The 22,548-nt window shown below is 37.8% G+C and overlaps 2 protein-coding genes across 4 annotated transcripts; one reads left to right on the top strand and one right to left on the bottom strand.

Annotated features, from left to right (window-relative positions):
* Window positions 1-2,476: 2,476 nt before the first annotated feature.
* LOC137173051 (GTPase IMAP family member 8-like) lies at window positions 2,477-7,027 on the bottom strand. 2 transcript variants are annotated; one of them, XM_067577736.1, is made up of 4 exons: window positions 6,848-7,027; window positions 4,634-5,218; window positions 3,982-4,506; window positions 2,477-3,893 (listed from the first exon to the last, which is right to left on the bottom strand). In XM_067577736.1, exons 1-4 carry the CDS (start codon window positions 6,891-6,893, stop codon window positions 3,193-3,195), a joined length of 1,857 nt encoding a protein of 618 aa, XP_067433837.1. In that variant the 5' UTR covers window positions 6,894-7,027; the 3' UTR covers window positions 2,477-3,192. The 2 variants fall into 2 exon arrangements, with proteins under 2 accessions (XP_067433837.1, XP_067433838.1); XM_067577737.1 differs by having other exon boundaries at window positions 2,478-3,893; window positions 4,634-5,880; window positions 6,848-6,969.
* A 78-nt stretch (window positions 7,028-7,105) lies between these two features.
* On the top strand, window positions 7,106-13,100 carry LOC137173053 (GTPase IMAP family member 7-like). 2 transcript variants are annotated; one of them, XM_067577738.1, is made up of 4 exons: window positions 7,106-7,286; window positions 9,167-9,220; window positions 10,942-11,043; window positions 11,418-13,100. In XM_067577738.1, the coding sequence occupies exons 1-4, from the start codon at window positions 7,265-7,267 to the stop codon at window positions 12,176-12,178; spliced, it is 939 nt and encodes a 312-aa protein (XP_067433839.1). In that variant the 5' UTR covers window positions 7,106-7,264; the 3' UTR covers window positions 12,179-13,100. The 2 variants fall into 2 exon arrangements, with proteins under 2 accessions (XP_067433839.1, XP_067433840.1); XM_067577739.1 differs by lacking the exon at window positions 9,167-9,220 and having other exon boundaries at window positions 7,107-7,286.
* The last annotated feature ends 9,448 nt before the right edge of the window (window positions 13,101-22,548 follow it).

Genomic DNA, 22,548 nt, shown 5'->3' on the forward strand with positions numbered 1-22,548 from the left:
AAACCTCTTCCTTTAGAGGTTTGCTGAAAATTTAAATGAAATCCTGTGCACACTAACTCTGAGTAAAACCATAAAAATTTGATATCATTTTTTCTGTACAGTTTTGGGGAAAAAGAGGAACAAACATAAAAAATTCATTCAAGCTTATAAAAAGACAAAAAACAAAAAACAACAAAAAAAAATCAGTTGGACATGCTGTGGTTAATTTACCTTATAAATAATGTTCATATGTTAATGACATGTGCTTCTGCTTCTGATCCACTCATGGAAAAGAGAAGGGATGGCATTAAATAGTATATATTTCTCCCACTTACTTCAAAGAAGATAAATGTTTGGATTGATTATATGGATATCCCACTCTTTCACTCTTTATCAAAATAACCCAACTAACCCAAGGCAACTCCGCATAGATCTCACCGTTAACATTATGTGGAGTTAAAACGGAGAGATAATTTGAGATCGGTAAAAAATATTGGTAGGGACAATTCAGCAACACCTTGATATTGTTACATAGGGACATGTCCCCACTGTCCATACCCACATCTGTGCCCATGCATCCAGGCTATGAACATGCGATCAGGCTTTACTTTTCTTTACCTTTTATCTTAAAGGACAGGTTCACGTTTTTTCAAGTGTGTCAGGTGCCCATATGAGCACTGAAAGAGATTTTCCTTGCTGTAATCATTCCTTCTGTTCATACTGGCTATAAAAAGATCCCCTTTGTAATGGACGTACAATGTATGTGATGGGGGACAAAATCCACAAGTGTCCTGTGCAAAAATGAGATTCACGAGTGGTGATCTTCAACATTTGAAGACTGTCTGCTTAGAAGAATGGGCCAAAATCCTCCCTTAACACTGTGAGAGATTAGCTTCTTCGTACAGGAAGCGTCTTGAATCTGTCATTGTAAACAAAGGCTTCTCCACCAAGTATTAACTACATTTCAGTTAGCGTGTTCAATACTTTTTTCCTGTCATTCCAAGTTAACACACATAACTTTTTAAATTATGTGTATTGTATTCAATTTTTAGTACCGTATTTCTCATAAATATTGATAAAAGGCTGACATTTATTATTTGTGTTGATTTGTGAAAGCCACAACTCAGTGGAATGTCCTACCTGATGATATGAGGAGCTGCAGTTCCATCAATACATTCAAAACAAAATTAAAAAATCTACTAAAAACCACTCAGCTCTGTAACCACTGAATTTAAATTTCATCTATGGTCTTCTCATTAGTGCAGGTAATCTTTCTTTTAATTTGACATTTACATTATTAATTTCTAGTTGACATTGTGAGTGTATGGGATGTGCTATTTTGTGTAGCTTTGTATTTTGTATTTTGTATAATGTGTTCTGTGTGTTTTTTGCTTTGTACTGTTTGTTGTTGTGCTGTTGTATGTTGTTGATTGTGGGGGTCTGCAGATGTAAATTAGCTTTGAGCTAACTCTGGTTAAAAACTGTACACTGTCCTGATAAATAAATACCATACAATATCATACCATATCATACAAAGTCCACCTCTGGACTTCAGTCAGACGTACTGTGACATGTTCGCTGTCGTCACATCAAGGCTGTGAGGGTGCTATGAACTCTGGGTAATCCTGCACCCAGAGTGGAAGATGATGGATGGTGGGGTTAACGGGACATAAACACAAAAAAATCATCATGGTGTGCATGCACCCCTAGGGGTGCACAAGCTGCCTCTAGACACTGCACAACAGGCTACTATAATACCAGTCAAATGATTTTATGATTGCTAATATTATGTTCAAGTGAGATTTTCATTAAATAAAACACAAAAGTAAAGAGGATCCTTTGTAATTTTTTAGTTATACACATAATTTCTAACTGTTAGATTACAATATGGTATTCAAATCTTTCTTAATTAGATCATGTAATGTGGAAAAAATGAGACAAAAACTGTATATTATTTAAAAGGCAGAAAAGGGTTAACAGAAAGCCTTGTAATCACTTGTAACAGCCACAGATTCTGGAGCCTTTCCACTCTTTGCTAAATGCTAGCTCCATGGACTTAGCTATTTTGCTGACTAAAATGCTGACTAAAAAGACTGAATAAAAAGACAAAATAATTACGCAATATGACAATTTAGTCACACTCTTGACATAGGCCATTATACTACAGGGGTAGAATCGCATGATCTGTTCAACTGAGGATGTAGGCGATTTAACCAGAGGTGGTCAGCATCATGAGTAGATGATTAAGGCAAAAAACCCCATTTTTGTCAAAAAATAACTTAGGCCATTATTTTAGGATGGTGACTATATGAAACTACAACTCAACCAACTTAAATCCTTTAATGCACCCTCTCTGTAAAATGTCCAAAAATGTTACCACATGTAGATATTTAAATCCACAGCAATATGGATGTGAATTTAAAATACTAATAATATGAAACAGTGAAGTTCATCTATATATATCAATAAAAACATATGTACATGATTGAAACTGTAACTTTTGAAATCTGAATAACAACACACTTCAGTTACTCACTAAAAACTTTTTATTTACAGTTACATTTTAATATATTTATTCAGCTTCAATCTGAAGAAACACAGCAGGCAGCAGCTAAAGATACATATATACAGATCAAACAGATGTGACAGATGTTTGTTACCTCAGTCTGATCGGTAATAATCCATTTGGTGATTTGCAGTTGAAAAGGCTTCAAGGTTAGAGAGTAGATGAGGTGAGTAGATGTTCAGATGTGTGTTAGAATCTCATTTCAACAGCATTCACTGACTTTATTTCAACTGTTTCAACAAATGTAATAGATTTAAACATTGTCACTGATGGATTTATTTTACCTATAGCTGATTTATCGAACATGATGTCACGGTTTGGATTTTTAGCAGTGGGACACATATTTTAGCTGAAAGGGCCCGATGTGGCCCACAGGCCGCTGTTTGCCTACCACTGTTATAAATGATCTGCCTGTGTACATATGCAGGATAGTTATGTAACCACGGTAACATGTATGCAGAAGCAGTCTGTCAGTGAAACATGAGCTGCAGCCTCATACGGACTGATAACTGCTGATCAGTTATTTCTGGGATCAATACTGACCTGCTCTTTATCTCTGTCCATGAAGCTCTGATGATGATGACGATGATGATGATGCTTCAGGTTGGTGTTTTCAGCTGCTGTTACTGAACCTCTGTCACCGAGATCTATAATCGTCTTTCAAGCCCTTCATAAGCTTCATTAAGATGTCTAATAGCTCGATGCAGGTAAGAACGGGTGTGTGAAAAAGCTAAACGATGAAGGAGAAAGTGTTGTCTATCAATGATCCCGGGCATTCTTCTGTTAGGTACAACCATCTCATCGATGATGTTCATGAACTTTCTGACCTGCAGCCTGTTTCCTGTCTCCATGTTGTTGAACACACAGTATTGACCTCTACAGCTGGACACCAACCGAGACACAATGCTGCTGGACTGGATCAGCTGATTGATGGACCGGCCTCTCAGCTCGTCTCCATGAGTGAACAGAACCATCTTGTTATCTGAAAACCATCTGATAATTCTTTCTGACAGTATTCTGATCAGGACTGAGTCCTCTCTGGACATCCTGCCGATTCTCACCACAATCACCACAAAATATTTTTCCATCATCATCCTCCTGATCTCTTCAAACAGCAGGTCAGGATCTCTGACTTTAAGTACAGGAGTTTCCACCACAGTGACCCAGTGACCCTCCACTGCTTCTGACTTACAGACTGTCTCTTCACTGTCCAGCTCAAAGCTACAGTCTGATGTAAACTGATCTGAGCCCAGGATAGTGTTTCCTGATGAACTCTTCCCGGCTCCTGACGGTCCAATCAGAACGATCCTCCGGTTCAACAGCTGGACAGACTTCCTGAGACGATCAGCTGAAAGAAAACAACACAAACAGAGTTTATATAACTGTAGATATATAGTCATATAACTATAACATGTGATGTATGATCTGAAGCTTACCTGACTTCAGCAGCAGATCTCTGACTTGTTCCTGTCCTCCGTCTTCGTTGTTGAATACGTGATACCTCTCTGAAAACCTCCGGACCAGGTCTGGAAGAGGACCTTCACTATCTTCATAAATAAATTCCTCCAGTGTGACGTTCTTCAAAGCATCTCCGCCCGTGAAGAGCAGGTAACAGGTTTCAAAGTGCCGATCCCCGACAACCCTAATAGCCGCCTCCACAGCCCTCTGGTCATCTTTAGTAAAGCGGCCGACTCTGAGCAGCACCAGGAACAGTTTAGGTCTGGAGGACGGCAGGACATCCCGACAGAAGGCCTTAATCTTCTCTTCAGCACCAGCACATAATATTCCCGGAGTGTCGATCACTGAGATTTCTTTCCAAAGCAGACTTCCAGTCTGCTCGCAGATCTGTGTCGTCACCGGTTTGAGGGAAGGCTTCGACTCAAACGCTTCTCGTCCTAAGATGCTGTTTCCTGTCGAACTTTTCCCGACTCCTGAGTTTCCCAGCAGGGTGATGGAGACTCCTGAATCATGTTTGAACATCAGAGAACAGCTGAATGGTGAATAAAGTCGTGACATTCTGTGAATCATTCTGTGATCTATGAATATAATGAACACAGACAGAGAGACAGACAGACAGTTGTGATGTACCTGGCAGGTTGAATCCTGGAAGTTCCTTGCAGCCTCTCAGCTCCTCTGATTTCTGCAGCAGCTCTTTGACTTGTTGCCGGTCGTCGGTTTCATTGTTGAACAGATGAAATCTTTCTCCAAACCTGTGAACCCACTCTTTCAGTGCACTTGTTTTAAATTGAAAGATATATTCCTCCAGAGATGTGTTTAAAGTGTCTCCACCTGTGAAGAGCAGGAAACTGTTTTTTAACCCCTGATCACCCAAGACTCTGACAGCTGCCTCCAAAGCCCTCTCCTCCTCCTCAGTGAACCGGCTGACTCTGAGCACCACCAGGAACAGATGAGGTCTGCCTGACTGCAGGACGTCCTGACACTTGGTCCTGATCTCCACATCTGAGTCTAGTATTCCCGGAGTGTCGATGACTGTGATCTTTTTCCCAAGCACCCTTCCTGTCTGCTCACAGATCTGTTCCGTTACCGGATTAAAGGACAACTCTGACACAAACGCTGTTCGTCCTAAAATGCTGTTTCCTGAAGCACTTTTACCCACTCCCGAGTCTCCCAGCAGGACGATGGTGAGATCTGGATCTGGATCTGGATCCATTTCTGTGAGTAGATGTAGTTGTCCATTGAAAAAGGGAGAATTTGGGTTATTTGTGTTATTGGTTATGGTTGTATTGCAATGTTGTGCACCAAATTATGAATATTAATAAGACACCGATGACTGTGTTTTTTTTGTATTACAAACCAGTTTTTTTTCATCATGTGTTACAAATACACAACCACCCTCTGGCACATGCTCAATGACTACTTTAAAGTATCCATTATTCATTTAACAACAACGTTGGTTAACTTTTTAGTATTTGTAGTACTTCTTATTAAAGAAGAAGTCATTAAAGAAGTCATCTCAGGGCACTTTTCACATCAAGCAGGTCTAGACCATACTCTTTAATTTACAGAGACCCAACATTCCCCCATGAGCAGCACTTGGGTGACAGCGGAAAGGAAAAACTGGAGGAGGGGCTCTTGATGGACGGCCATCTGCATTGACCGGTTGGGTTAAGAAAGAAAGGGGGGGGGAAGTGGAGAGAGAGACACAGAGAAGCATAATAACAACAACAATTATAATAATAGAAAAATAATAGAAAAAATATGACTAATTATAATAGCGGTAGCAGTGGGCATCAAGCAAGCAGTCCTCAGCCACAGATCCAGACGCCACTGCTCTGGAGGCAGAGACACCAGCAAGACGAGAAAGCACAGAAACTCTGAGGAAGAAGCGAAGTTAGTAATTAGCATTAACATTAATGTTATCACTGTTAACCATAGATTGTAAATGCACCATGCTAATCAAGCTAGCAGCTAGTGGTATGGACAGCTCCACCCAAATGTCCAAATATTGTGACTTCTGGCTCCAAAAAACAAACATGGCGACGATGAAATCCAAGATGGCAATGGTCAAATCGCTAAATTTGAGGCCTCAAAATGGCAGTTTAAAAGCCACATCACAGTGATTACGTCCATATTTTTTACAGCCAATAGCACAATCTCATTTTACAGCTAACATTACATTAAAGTATGTTTCTGAAAACATTTGAGGCGAGAAATGCAGTAACAGAATCATGATTAATCTTTGATCCGCACTGCCTACTTTGACGGTTTGAGCTGAGTTCGTTACTCAGTCATGCGCGCGCGCACACACACACACGCACGCACACACACACACACACACACACACACACACACACACACACACGCCCTACTGTGGTCGAGCCAGAAATTATCTCTGAGTTTAGGACATGTGTAGTGCGATATCTAGTGACCACACCAGCGGGCGTTTTCTTTTCTCACCAACAGCAAATGCTGACTTCAGTTATGACTAGTAAGAAATCTGCTGCAAAAGTGTAATTGTGAATATCTGAAATTCAAAGCACAATACACACGAGCGACGTCATTTGTCCTAGGAAGAATGTGATTGTGGATATCTGAAATGTTTATTTTGACTAGGAAGAATTTCAGATATCTGCAATACATATCCAGTCTAGCTTTAATAATATTACCATCAGTCAAGCTTCATTCTGTAATGCACAACTAATGTGGTGGAGACTGATGATCTCACTAAAAAGTCGTCCTGTCTCTACGTTACACCACGGGGTTTGCACAGTTGTGTTGCCAATATGAATAAATATGGAGAGTATATCCAGTATATCGGAGTGTAATGACAGCTGGACTCACCTGGGTAGGCGAGTAGCCAAGAGCGGCTCAGAAATCCGCGCGCCATTATTCTGAGTTTAAACTCCTTAGTTCTGTTTTCTTTTTATACTTCGGTTTATGTCGAGTTCCCGAGGAGAAGCGCTTCCAGAGAGGAGCTCATACCGGAAATAAGTCATCTGCTTCAAAATAACAGCACAGGAGTTTTCTTAAAAGCGCACACCGAAGAAAACTAACACATACCTGTCTCTCTCTCTCTCTCTCTGTGTGTGTGTCTGTCTCTGTGTTTCCTTAGTGGTAAATGAATGAATTCATGAAGCAGTCAATGTGGACTAAACCTCAGAGACAGAACGTGTTGGGCTGCTGCTATTTTGAAGGTAGAGACAGGAAGCAGCAGTGAGCCACCAGTTGACTGAAGAGGAGAAATAACCAGCTGCAGAGATGGCAGACAGTGAAACACTCAGTAAGTCTTTTTATTTATTTTTTTTATTTTTATTTTTTTACATTTTACATGTTTTTGCACCTGTCTGTCCTCGTGTTTGAGAGCACAAACTTTAGGGAAACTTTAAAATACATCTCTATATTTGTATTCTACATGACTGATGACTCTGTTAGTTGGTTTTCTGTGTGGAAGTCTTGTTTTCAACGTGATAAATGTGTGACGCAGTTTTTTTTTTTTTTTTTTAACTTCCACTCACAACTGCTGATGTTACAATGGTTAAACTAAACATGATAAAACTGATTTCTTCTGTATACTCTTTATTTGTTAATTGTGATCCTTCACAATAGTTAATTCTTAAAAAGGAAAAAAAAAGGATCAAACAGCTTTACAATAACTATGCTTCACCCCAAGATCCCAACATCCTGAATAAGAAAGAGAGAAAAAAAGGACTAAGTGGAGAAAAAAGTGGTAACAATAGTAGTATTCATACATTTGATTAAGAAATTAAAGTAATGAAATAATAAAAAAGTGGGTTTGCTCAGGGAGTATCTTAAGCTATACATTTTTTAAAATTTTTTTATGTATAATATTTGTTTTATGTGTCCTCTTCCATCTCACATCAAATATTTTAGCTAGATTCATAATAACTGTGATATATTATCTCCATTTTATAGATCTTATTATTTGGGTCCTTTCAAGTCAAGTCAGTTTTATTTATATAGCACCAAATGATAACAGAAGTTATCTCAGGGCACTTATTAGTTATTTTAGTTATTTTTGTGCCACTTATTAATTATTAGAGACCCAACATTCCCCCATGAGCAGCACTTGGTGACAGCAGCCAGGAAAAACTCCCCTTTAACGGGAAGAAACTTCAATAAGAACCAGGCTCTAGGTGGGCGGCCATCTGCCTCAACCGGTTGGGTTTAGAGAGAGAGAAAGAGGGAGGGGGAGAGACACAGAGAAGCATAGTAACAACAATAATAACAATAACAATGATAATAATAATAATAATAGAGATATGACTAGTAATAATAATAGCATTGACAGTAGGAGAAAGTGTCAAGACAAGACACCCACAGGACCATGCCATCATCACAGCAGCCCCCGATGTCTGGGTTTCCTATGAGACAAGAGAGCACAAAGACTCCTGCGAAGAAGTCAAGTTAGCAACATGCATTAAATCTACTTGAATACATACAGATGGAGAGGAGGAGGAGGAGAGAGGAGCTCAGTGCATCATGGGAAGTCCCCCAGCAGTCTAGGCCCATAGCAGCATAACTAGGGCTGAGACTCTAGGAACCACCAGTAAGCCTGCATGCTGGGAGCGCAGTGTTCTAGTGGGGTAATAGGGTACTATGAGCTCTTTAAGATATGATGGTGCCTGACCATGAAGAGCTTTGTAGGTGAAGAGAAAGATTTTAAATTCTATTCTGGATTTTACAGTTTAAATTCCCTGTCCATAAAAATATCTCTGATAAATATTAGATCCTTTTGGATATCCTTTTTTGTGACTTTTATCCAGGCCATTATTGTATTTTTTTATACATGTATTCTCAATTTTTCTAATGTCCTGGATCCGAATCATGCAGTTGTAAATTGACAAAACAACACATTTGATGATATCAGCAGACATTTTATAGACAAAATGATTAATAAGTTAGATTAATTAATCAGTGACGGAAATAATCATGAGTTGCAGCTCTAGTTAATTATTGAAGAAAATACTCCTGCTGCCTCTCTACTCCAGTAAACAGGCTTCACACAAAACAAACCAGAAACTAACAAACTAAATCTGTTTAAATAAGGTGACCAAACACTAAATACAAGCACTGATTATTAATAAGTATGAATAAAACACCTCACCTGTCTGTCTTTCTCTCACCTGTCTGTCTGAACAGTGGAAGCAAAGACCAGAAGAGGCAGCACCGGCAGTTTGGACAAATCTATAGACTGTGAGTTACAGTTAACTTCAGTAAATCAGAAACTAAACGTCCATCGTGCAGTTTTTGCACATCTCTCTGTTCGTATCAGACTAAACACATATTATATATATATATACACACACACATATATATATATATATATATACACACACACACACACACACACACACACACACACATATATATATATATGTATATATAATTTATTCATGACATGACAATGACCCCAAGCATACAGCTCGAATCATAAAGAACTATTTTCAGCAACAAGAAGAATGATGAGTCCTGCAACAGATGGTATGGTTCGGCCCCCACAGAGCCCTGATCTCAACATCATGGAGTCAATCTGGAATTACATGAAGAAGCACCTGAGATGGCCTAAATAATAAATCCACAGAGCAACATTATTTTCTCCAGGATGGTTACAACAACCTACCTGCAAGTTACCATGAAAAACTGTGTTCAAGTGAGCTAAGGAGAACTGCTGCTGTTTTAAAGGCCAAGCTGCTCACAGCAAATATTGATTTAATTTAGGTTTCTCCTGTTTACTGAACTTTGTAAGAAATTCATTGATGAATTAAAACAATTTATAGCAATATTTTTGTAAGCATTCTCACTTTACTTTTAGTGCCTAAAACTTTTGCACAGTACTGTATATATAAAGAGAAATAGATAGATAGATAGATAGATATATAGATATAGAAAGAGATATATATAGATATAGATAGAGATATATATAGATATATATACATATATATAGATATAGATAGATAGATAGATAGATAGATAGATAGATAGATAGATAGATAGATAGATAGATACAGACAGGTGACAAATTATAGGAAAAACCAACATAAAATGTCCTAGTAAGGTTTTAGGCCACCATGTGCCACCAGAACAGCTTCAGTGCACCTTGGCATTGATTCTACAGTCTCTGAACTCTACTGCAGGGATGAACACCATTCTTCAAATAGTTGATCCCTCATTTGGTGTTTTGATGATGGTGGTGGAGAATGCTGTCTAACATGTCAGTCCAACATCTCCCATAGGTGTTCAGTTGGGTTGAGATCTGGTGACTGTGTTGTAAATGCATTTTGAATAAAATATACTCTGATTTGTGTACAGATTTTATTACACCACAAGGTTGATTTACAGTTTGTACTAAATATTTAGTATAGATATGGCTAAAAATGTATCTACCTAGCTTTTTACAATCCATCTAGCATATTGTATAGAGCTTTGGACAGGCCAACATCTAAAACCAATTTTGCAAATACAATCTATATACGTCAGTAAAGTCTCTTTAATAAAAATTGAATCCATGAACTTGTTTAAATTGAAAAAAAGCCTTGCTATGTGACCGACCTCACAAATTGTTGTAGGATCAAGGCTACAGCTTAGACCACTGACCCAAACAGTCTAAAGGGGGTGTGACTGAGCAAACCAGTGAGTAGTACTGTATCAAAATCAACTGAATAGACTAATGTCAGCTATAACAACCACAAAATGTTTTAAGGTTGCTTTGTTTTCCTAATGGTCTACATAAAGGATACATTAATTTATACCATAACTGCTAGTTTACTCCATTGTAAGGGTATCTTACAGGGCATTTTATCATACTGTGGGGGCATTTTTGTAGTATTTTTTTGCCCGCCAGTGGTGAGTAACAAAGGCGGCAGGTTTGGATAAAGAAGTCTGATGATATCACTGATCTGTGTCTCTTGTTGCAGTCAGGCTGGTTCTTGTTGGGAAGACTGGAGCAGGAAAGAGCTCCAGTGGAAATAACATACTGGGAAGAGATGCCTTCAGAGCTGCTGTCAGTCAGGCCTCAGGTAACACACACACACACACACACACACACACACACAGAGACCTGTAACCATGGTAACTAAAGACTAGAATGTTTGTTTATTGACTTCAGCCAACAAAAATCACTCAAATTGGACTAAAAACCTATAAAAACATTTTATCAATGACTAAAACTAAATGAGAGTCAGGCGCTAGAGTGAAGACAACAGAAAAGGTCATCAACAAATGTTTTTGTGCTATTTTTGTCCGAGTAATTGAAGGAAAAGAGGAATGAAGTGTTCAGACAGAACATGAAGGGAAACCTCTGCATGTACAGTGAATGAAAGATGATTAAGATGAGACTCTGAGTGTTGTCATGGTGACGCTGTTGGTGAGTAAAATATGTTTCTCTCCTCAGTGACCAGTGAATGCAGCAAAGCGAAAGATAAAGTCTTTGACAGAGAGGTTTCTGTGGTCGACACTCCTGGCATCTTTGACACCTTGCAGGCTGATGATGCAGTGACGAGAGAGATCTACAAATGCATCAACATGTCGGCCCCGGGGCCCCACGCCATCCTGCTGGTCATCCAGGCGGGGGTTTTTAAAGACAAAGATGGAGACGCTGTTAGGAAGGTGGAGGAGATCTTTGGGGCGGATTTCTGGAGATACACCATCATCCTCTTCACCCATGGAGATGAGGTCAAGTCAGACTTTGAACAGATGCTGAATGGCGTGCGAGGTGAGCTGAAGGAGATCCTGAAGAAGGTGGAGAACAGATATCACGTCTTCAACAACAACAAATGCAACGATCGTGGTCAGGTCCTGGATCTGCTGGAGAAAGTGGAGAAGATGAAACGTACCAACGGAGATAAGTTTTACTCCAACCCCAACTACCAGGAGAGGGAGAATATTTTGGATCAGAGGGAGAAAGAACTCAGAGAGTTCAACTCGATCAAACATCAGGAGGAAATAGAAGTTGTGAAGAGAAAGTACGAGAAGATGTCGAGTGAAGCTCAACGGGAGCGTCCACAAATGGAGAAACGACTGCAGTCTGAGCTGAAGGAACTGAATCGCTACTATCACACTTTAAGGAGCTTAGTCCAGCGTGTTGTCGAGCAGACAGCTGACGGCTTTGATGAAATTAAGAAAAAGTTTCATGAGACCTTGAGGGTGATCTGAACTGCTGGAGACGCAGTACTTTCCTGCAGCTTTATTACTAATATCTTCCTTTAATCTTCATTCTGTTTGTTCGGGACTTTATTTGTCAGACTGAACCATCACCATGGGGCTGAATCAGCATTTGGCTTATCTATTTTCTTTTTTAATGTGTTTTCTTAGTATAGAGGGGTAGGGCTGCTTGATTATGGCAGAAATCATAATCACGATTATTTTTGTCAGTATCGGGATCATGATTACTCATTGACTTTAGAAACATCATGCATTTATTGAACTTTTTAAAAAGAACTTGTCTTTTTAACAGTGGTTTTCTTGAACTTTAAATATAAATCAACTGAAAAACAAAAAATGAATGCATCTGTAGGATGTATCTTCCACCTAATGGCCAATATGTCCGTTAATATTCCAGAATTCTGGCCATATAGAACAACTACCAACATATGTTTAAATAGCCATATAATAGCCTACATTTAAACAGCAATAAAACACAAACGCTATGATCCAACAAATGTATTTTAATCAGCAGAATGAACTCTGCATAAACTTTGCCAACTGAGCATACAGCCTACAACAATAAAATAAAACAAATAGCCTTGCTGTTAATTTAATTTAATGCAGCCATGCGGGCAGCCTGCAGCTGCAGCTCCACCGCCACCTCCACCTGCCATGGTCTCCCTGAGCCACCTCTCACAGGGGCCGTACAGGGAAAAGTTAAACTTCCCACTGATCAATTAATGTTACATGTTATTTAATCGTGGAGCTCACTGTTACTCACGTTAGTTTCACTGTGTCAGTGAAGGATGTAATGTTACCTTAGAGAAAATGGTCAGACTTATCAGAGTCATGTTAACTGCTGTTGAGGCTCTATTTAATTTCTGTATCATTTATTTTATGTATTATTAATAATAATTGATTCTTTGAAGGATTTATGTGCTTGATTGAGCTGTGCTGATTTTGGCCTTCAGTTTGTTTTCTGATCCAGCACCTGTAAAAGTTTTCTTGATGTGCGTTTTCCCCCCACTCTTTTTGTTAACAGCTCCACCAAATAGTGATTTTTCCTTCTAAACTTCTCACATGGTTTCATTTCAATAAATGTTCAAATGATCCAATATTTCACCAAAAGTCAAAGATTAGAGAAAAAGTCCAAAAACTGAAAACAGATTTATGCATTTTTTTCTCTTCTGTCCTCTTTTTCTGATAGAAAAAACATTTATTGATTAGAGGATCAAGCAATAAAGTTAGTTAGTTTATATGTAAAGTGCATTCAGAAAGTATTCAGACCCCTTCAATTATTCACATTTTGTTATGTTGCAGTCTTATGCTAAAATCATTTTAAATTCATTTTTTTGACCTCATAATCTACACTCAGTACCCCATAATGATTAAGTGAAAGCAGGATTTTAGAAATCTTGCAAATTAATTAATATTAGATGGCCTGTTGAGTGTCAGTCAGACCTCACTGAACATAAAACCGTACATTATGTTTTAGGTTTGCAAACACAAACACATATTTTCCTTTTGTAGAATTTTGTATTTACTGGTGCAGTTGTTACGGGTCCCGAGTATGATCACTGAATAACAGGCTAGACTGGAACACATGCTGGAAATAGTTGTAAACAGTGATGAGTCAATGCAGCATGTTGTTCCTTTTCAGCACCAGTTGGTTTAATTTCAATTGTTCATATGAAATAATGATGATATGTAATATGTCTTTCAACATTATTACATGTTTCTGTCTCTCACAGAATATAATCTGCTTTACTCCTGTTCAGTCATCAGCTGTAAAAATATCAAACATAACCAATAACAGTTCTACATTTCACATTATAACCTACAGTGTGAAGATTGTTTTAAATGTTTAATTCCTTTACATTCCAGTTTTTTTCTTAATAACTGTCTTTCATTTGCATATAAGAGATAAAGCAAAATCACTTGATCTCTGTTTGATTGCAGACCTCACAGTTTCCATTTAGATGCTTCCCAATGAGGTGTAGAGATGAATGTAGTTTAGTTTCTCAGTCTAATCCTAATAATCAAAGTATCTTCTACATTTCCACAGTGACCTTCACACTTCTAGCTGGATCTGACACAAATTCCTTCCTTCCCATAACCTCTTCATTTTGTACCAAATCAAACATTTATCTTCCGCCAACACTACTTGGTTTGTTTTTAGTCAATGTTTGGCAAGTTGACTCACTGTTTCATTTCCTCAAACGCCTACAGGAGCTGGTACCCATTACAACTGTTCTTAATATTAATAATTCTACATAAAGATTGCAATATTTCACAAAGAATATCATGGTAAGTTTGAGACCAGTCAGGGCTGCACCAGAGTCTGAGCATATACAGTATGAACCTTCTTGGGTTTGATTTCCTCTGTCCACTGTAGAGCTAATGAAATGATCTATGAGTTGGGACGTCCTCAGAGGATTCATGTCTAATTACTGCCACCTACTGACATAGAATAGCATATCAGGACATAATAACAGACAATATAAACAATAACCACAAATTTATTTATTTTTAGACAAAAAGTTAAAACTGAAACTAAAATGTATTCATAAAAAAATAGGTAACAGTTTATAATAGAGGTACAAATCATATACTTAAGTACTGATTAACACATGAGTCATGATGATTTCATGCATGAATTATTGCAGGAAGTATCCTTCAGTCCTTATGTACTTTACACTTACAGTTACTTCATCCATTAACCAACAGTTTTTATAACATCAGTTATTGTGGATATAAAATGAAAGCCTGATACAATACATCCGTCTAGTGTTGCCAGCTTGTAAAGGTGATGACCATTAAGGTCATTGGGTCATGCAGCCACATGTTGATGTTTGCATCCAACAACCAGTTTGACAAAAAAAAGCAGCTTCATTGAGTATAAAAAGCTCTTTACTGTAACTGGAATTCAGCTAATTGGTGGTACACAGTGATGGAAGAAGAACTCAGAACTTTTACTTAAGTAAAAGTACTAATCCATCAGTGTAAAAATACTTACAAGTCAAAGTCCTGCATGAAAAATCCTACTACAGTAAAAGTACATAAGTATTATGAGCTTGATGTAGTTAAAGTATTGCAGTAAAAGTAGTGGTTTGGTCCCTCCGACTGATATATTATTATATATGACATCATTAGATTATTAATAGTGAAGCATCAGTGTTAGAGCAGCATGTTACTGTTGTAGCTGCTGGAGGTGGAGCTAGTTTCAACTACTTTGTATACAGTTAGCTAGTAACTAAGTAGAAGTATCGGTGAATTTACATTCATTAACTGACAAACTATTAAGTGTTAACTAATCACATTAAGTCTTAATGATTTGATTCTTTGTTAATGAGCACTGATACATCCTGCATTAATTCACTGCATTGTACCTTTATTATGAAGTCTTACAAAAATGTACAGAGTAAAAGTTATATCAGTCTTCTTGTGTAAAAACCTCATAATTATCTGAGCTGACTGATAACACAGTTTGTCGCTCAACATTTTCAGCACACATAAAGGTTTTCAAACTCAAAATCAGAACAGTTACAGCCATCAAACACAATCACATGTGGAGATTTGACACCAACAACATGATCTCTCCCATTAAATGAAATGTAAAAAAAAAAGAAACATGGAAATCATAATGACCTGTTCACTGCTACACAGTACAAAAACATAAATAATCTACACAGACAGTAAACCACAGTCCATCCTCTGCAGCTGCAGCAGCTGATACCAGGTTCACTCACTGACTAGTAGTTTCAGTCACTACAGTGAACAAACCCGGAAACCACAATGCAAACTGGACTTTGAGATGCAGGCTGATTGTCAAACATGAATGAACAAGATATGGATGTATTCAAGGCAGCTTTGGTGTTATCAACAAAAGTTAAAGGCATTTTCTTTCACTTTTGACAGATTGAGACCAAAGAACAAACAGAAATAAAAGTATAACTTGTGAAAAGTTGGAAAAAAGAAAAAAGGAGAATTAGTGTGTGTTTACTTCAAACTGCTGTTTTAAAAAAACATCCAACGTAGATAAAAAAAAATGTGTCGGGTGCTCTTGGAAAACAGGGAAAAAAGAAACAGAAAACTTCAAACAAGAAAGCAATCCAGGTGCTCTAAATATAAGAAAATGTAACAAACAAGGGAAATGTTAAAGAGCCTTTATAGTCCAGTCAATATAACTCAAAAAAGGGCCTGACCCAGGAGAAATTGCAATAGTAATGTTTCATAGTTTTCATTGGTTCTAATACCCTCCTACATCATATATTAAAAATATACCTTCACAGATTTAGTAGAACATACTTTTTTTAAGGTCAAAAGTAACGTTTCAACATTTTAAAGTGACGTGGCGCTCCAAATATAAGAACCTGTAACAAACAAGGAAGGAAATATTTAAAAAGCCTCTATTGATTGCTTTCTTGTTTGAAGTATTCTGTCTTAAAATATTTATAAAATGACCAAACCATCACTAAATCATTTCAACAATGGCAGATACTCTTCTGTAACTCATTTCTACTGTTTCAGATATTGTCACATCTTCTTTTTTATCGATTTTCCAACTTTTCCAACTCTGTCAACCTTAAAGATTTTGTAGCCGTTCAGATTTTTTAAATTTCTGTCAATTAAAGCTGCGTTCAGACAGAGATTAGTTTTGCATTTAAAAACAGAGCTCTCCCAGTCATTTGAATGGCGGCAGTGTGCTGACAGAGAGCAAAACACTGCAGAGTCTTCTGTTGAACCAGGTTCAACTTTTACTGCAACGGCAAAGACATTCCTGGTGGAGGAGGTGTCATTATAATGATTTTAACAAGATAATTGAACTTTTTTTGTGGGGAAATCAAGTTATCATATTGGACACAGAATTATAACTCAAAGTAGAGTATTTTATATTCATCTTAAAACATGTCTGGAGGGGATATTTAAACAACACGGCTACCAAAGCAGCCTCTTGCAAGTTTTATGGGCAAATTCACAATGTGTATAAAACAGGTGGATGAAACGTATTCAGTGACACATAAACAAGAAGACAGACAACATGACAGACTGACCCTTTAAATTGAATTGATGATTTAGCTGCAAAAATATATTGAGTCCAAAACAGACAGATTTTATGTCCTCATTTTCAGTTCATAGCATCATAGTAAAACATTCCCATAACTCCAAACATTTAGTCTCTGGCTTTATCTCCTCTACTTATCTGACTTTGTCTGTCCAACAGTCTCTGTCAGTCGGTTTGTTGTTATTTTTGGAGCATCAGGACATGATGTAGGAGGAACAACATGCTGGAGTCTCCCACTAAAAAAATCCCTGAAAAGCTCATTGTAGAGTAGAAACAGTGCATCATTTAATCCTTCAGTCCCCAGAGGAGAAGTTTGTCCCTTCATTTGTCTTCATGTCTCTTTGTCCAGAGTTTCCACTTCCTGTATATTTTTACATTCATATCTCAGTTTGTCGACATTCATTTATTACAGTTACTCTTCAGGGCAGCACCGTGTGATCGGAGGCTTCACTGCAACGGAGCAGATGGATATATTTTCCTTCATCTTTATTCTCCCCCATTTTCTTTCGCGTTCAATGGAATCTGCTCTGCTGGACTGAAAACAAAATAGAATAAAAATCAGTGCTTAAACACATCAAGATCAAACCTAAAGTCATCTCCAATATATTTATCCTGAGTTTGAATCATCATCACAACTGATTCATCTTTTAAGCTGAGACAGAAATTAATTTAAAGCTTGATTTGAACTGAACAACTTAATTAATTCATAAAGGTAAGAATGTATTAATATTCAATGTGTTGCTATGTTTTATCAAACCAGTCTTGCCAGTTTATATTTTTATGTAAATTCATTTTATTTCCTGGTGTTTTATGATCTCTGTTTGGCAAAACATGATATAAACAATAAACACAACTTGTATCACAAATCATCAGTCATACAGCAACATCTGCAAAAGTTGTTGATTGAGTAAATGAATTACAGCATGATATGAACTAAAATTTTAAAACTAAATGAAAATCGTCTCCCTCAACATAATCGCAGCTCATACAGAGTTCATTATAGTGCAGCAGTGTTTTTGTATTCAGTACAGAGGATATACTTACTCTGAGACACCGTTGGATGGTTCTGGGTTCTGTGGGTCTCTTGCTGCTGTCTGATTTGTCTGTTCATCCTCTCTGTCCTTTTTACATATCCAGTATACTACCAGGCCTACAATTGCTACAAAACAAATGGCTCCAACCACCCCACCTACAATTCCTGCCACGTTAGTTGAACTGTCTGAAACAGAGAAAGAGTTTTAATTGAACTTCCTACAAACCAAACTTCCACAAGTGCAACGACAAATACTGTTGCATCAAAATGTTCACCTGTGACATGTATTAACATGTTTTCATTGTTTCCAGGTAAAAGTCATTTCATCTATTTTCCATTAATGCATTTTATTAAATCCTTTCAGTTGTAAATACAGTATCAAATCCAATAATTGAATCTGAATCCTCTTGTATCATTCATCTGGTGGTCGTACAGTTTGTTACAGAGTGATTTTTGTCTTTTCACTCACAAATAATCTTTGTCTGAATCCAGACAGCAGCTGCAGACACATTAACAGATAAACTTTAATTAATGTTAATTAGCTACAGCTGATCTGATCTGCTGCTAGTTCATGTCTGTCATTTCAACCAGTGACAGCAGCTAAATATTGAGACACCTGCTACCTACAGTATACTGTATGTTTTTAGTGCTCTTTGCTAATAAAAATAGTGAGGAAAGATAAAAGGTTTAATAAGAGACTCATAAAGAATCCTGGTGTTTTGCCGACCAAGAACTGGATCCAGAATGGAACTGGATATCAGGACTAATCACTACTTTCACTAAAAGATGCTGTTGCACATTACGACGTGTCATTGTGTTTGGATTCACTACTGTTTTATTTCCTACCATCGATGCACATCAAGCAGCATTTTGTCACATTTGCTTTAAGGATCGACACATCTCAGCTGCTGTACCAAGACTACTCTACTATACTACTGTCTGCATGACACTTATGAATACAAGTCTGGCTTCAACGTATAATTTGACTGTTTGGAAAATTTTAAAAGGAACACCTCAACACTTTATGGTATTTCTTATGCACTTGTCTACTTCCAGTCGTTTCTTACTTAATAATTTAAAGTCTCCCTCCACTCAAAACTGTTTTTCTTCTTGTTCCTTCAGTTTAATGTTTGAGCTTCTCTGTGCAGAATGATGTATGTGCAGAGTTTGTTTTCACATTCATCTGCTGAAAGTGGAAAGTTTCTCTGTGCTCATTGAGAACCTGATTTAGGGGCGGGTCAACAAGCAGGATTTGTGACATCACGACTAGTCTGGAGCCAATCCTGGTCCAGTATGTAACTTACACAAGTGTGATCTGGAAACTTGAAGCCTCCAGTGCACAAACACTGAGAATGGACTTTACAGTGGAGTAGGAGGCATCTTGTGTCCAACAGTTCAACTTCTGAAGTGAAATATATAATTACATATTCATAGATTGTGGATTTTTTAGTGAGGGAGAAGATGTAGGTGCCATTTTAATATTTTTAAAGTGATAATTATACGTTTTTTGTGGGAAAACATATCAGACACACATTATTGCTCCGAGCACAGTATTTTTATATGTTTTCATTGTACACATCTGGAGGGGATTTCAAAAAGCTACAGCTGTCTTTTCTCATTGCTCGTTTACCTCTAATGCTTGTAAGTCACTTTGGATAAAAGTTGCCAAATGACAAAATGTAAATGTAAAACATGCACACAGGTCTTTGAGAGTCTGACTCCTGTGGGGGGTCGATCGTTTATGGTTCTGTGATGTACTTCATCGTTTGTTGAGGGTCCAGAAATCAAACAATGACACTGATGTCAGGAGAAGATGATCATACAGTATAATACTTGTCTTTTGTATAAGAATGTCACATGCGGTGCCAGATGATGCCCTTCTTATTGAATCCCTGCCGGTCTTTGTTATACTGTTTATATTAAGACTTGACTGGTTATGCTGGTTAGTATTTGCTTGTGTTTTAGTTCATGTTAGCAGCTTCTCTCAACAACCAGTATCAGTTTTATTAAACCAGTGATTTTATGTTCATAGATTAAATGACTGATACAATCAGTGTTTTCTCACTTACACTTCACTTACTGTGACATGATCTTACCTTCTATAATCCTCAGAAAGGTGTTTGTTATGTATGTCTCCTCAGCATTATTAAGTTCACACGTGTATATTCCGTCATGTTTTGAAGACAAGTCCTTTAGCTTGAGGTTGCCTGACTCAGACACATCCATCACCTGATGGCTCCACTCCTCTGAAGATGTGTACGGGATGTCGGCCCCAGTCTGAGTCAGGATGGTCTGACTGTGGTTGAATCTCCAGATCAGACTTGTTAGGGGAATGTTAGAGGAAGTGCAGGAGATTGTTGTTTCACTGCTGGAACCATTCATAGAAACTAAAATGAAATAACGCAAATATGAAAAAGTAATTAAGTAATATTTTGATGTACATGGGTTGTTTTGACCAAGAATAAGACTCAACAAGCTCAAGTTTTTACCTTAAAACTTTGAAACATATATTGTTTGTTTTATAAAACGACGTGAATATGACATTCAAACTGCAGAGGATATACATATCATAAACAATCAGAAACAAATAGTGACATGTACGGTTAAAAAGAGCTAGAGTAGATTTGTGATGGTAAAAATTTACTCAATACTGACACAAAGTTTTCTGGCAGCTGTTTAAACCAGAACATGGAGTTTTATTGTGACTGCAGGTCTTTTTCATAATACTTACTTGGTTTATTCAAAGTGGCTCTCCTGCTGTTTCTGCGAGTGCTGACGGTGCAGATGTAGATCAGATCAGTGATGCTGTCTGAGAGCATCAGAGAGCTGCTGACGTTGTAGAGCTGCTGCTCAGTGAGCTTGATGTCAGTTTTGTTCTGGAGAATCATGTTGGATGGAGGATTGGTGGACCAGGTGACTTTCGGTGCAGGATAGATCCCATCTGAGCTGCAGATGATCCTGTTTTCTACCTGCTGAATGTTGACTTTATGTACTGGAGCTGCAAAAAAATGAAAAAAGTAAAAAGTTTATTTTATATGAAAGTACATTTGAAGTGGTCATGTGGAGGATAACAGTTAACTGTGGTGACATTTTCAATGCTGTTCACAGACTGAAGGAAACATTTACATGTTCTGAACTCAAAGCACAAAGCAGAGGTGTGTTGTACCACTTCCTCATTTATTTATACAAAATTATGATACATGTTTGCTGAAAGTATGTGTGCTGTTCACATGGAATATGTGTGTATAAAACAGTATGTATAATATTCATATGGAATTGGGACATAACTCAGGGTTTCTGTTTGACTGAGAACCAAACAAACTACCAAACTAAAAACTAAACATTCACCAATTTGACACATTCTTGACACTTTAATGAATGAATGAAATGCAAATATAGAAAAAAAGTATTATTGTGTGTTTCTCATACCGTTCACTCTGAGGTTTATAAATGACTCATTTTTTCCGCTACTGGTGCTGGTGTAGCACTTGTATCTGCCCTGGTCCTGAACCTCCACCCCTGTCAGCTGGAGCGAGGCGTTTCCTCTGGAGATCTGGTCCCTGAACAGAGACGTTCTGCCTCTGAAGCGTTGGTTCTGCTGTGTGAGCTGGTCTTTATCGTAATAGTATGAGTGTACATTTTCTTCTGTATTTACTGCTTTCACGTTAAACCAGTGGATGAATTCTCTATCACCGGCCTGGAAGCTGCACGGTAAGATGCAGCTTCCCATGAAAATACAGGACACCTCAACATCTGCAACAGATCAGGAAAACAGACATCCAGCAAAGTTCAGTTCAGGTGAAACAGCAGCTAAATCCATGTGAGCTTTATGACCATATTAGAAACATTTACATGTTCTGAACTCAAAGCACAAAGCAGAGGTGTGTTGTGCCACTTCCTCATTTATTTATACAAAAATATGATACATGTTTGCTGAAAGTATGTGTGCTGTTCACATGGAGTATGTGTGTATAAAACAGTATGTATAATATTCATATGGAATTGGGACATAACTCAGGGTTTCTGTTTGACTGAGAACCAAACAAACTGCCAAACTAAAAATATAGAAAACATTCACCAATGTGACACATTCTTGACACTTTAATGAATGAATGAAATGCAAATATAGAAAAAAAGTATTATTGTGTGTTTCTCATACCGTCCACTCTGAGGTTTATAAATGACTCCTTGTTTCCGCTGATGGTGCTGGTGTAGCACTTGTATCTGCCCTGGTCCTGAACCTTCACCCCTGTCAGCTGGAGCGAGGCGTTTCCTCTGGAG

Source organism: Thunnus thynnus, chromosome 21 (genome assembly GCF_963924715.1).
Source record: "Thunnus thynnus chromosome 21, fThuThy2.1, whole genome shotgun sequence".
Taxonomy (NCBI): domain Eukaryota; kingdom Metazoa; phylum Chordata; class Actinopteri; order Scombriformes; family Scombridae; genus Thunnus; species Thunnus thynnus.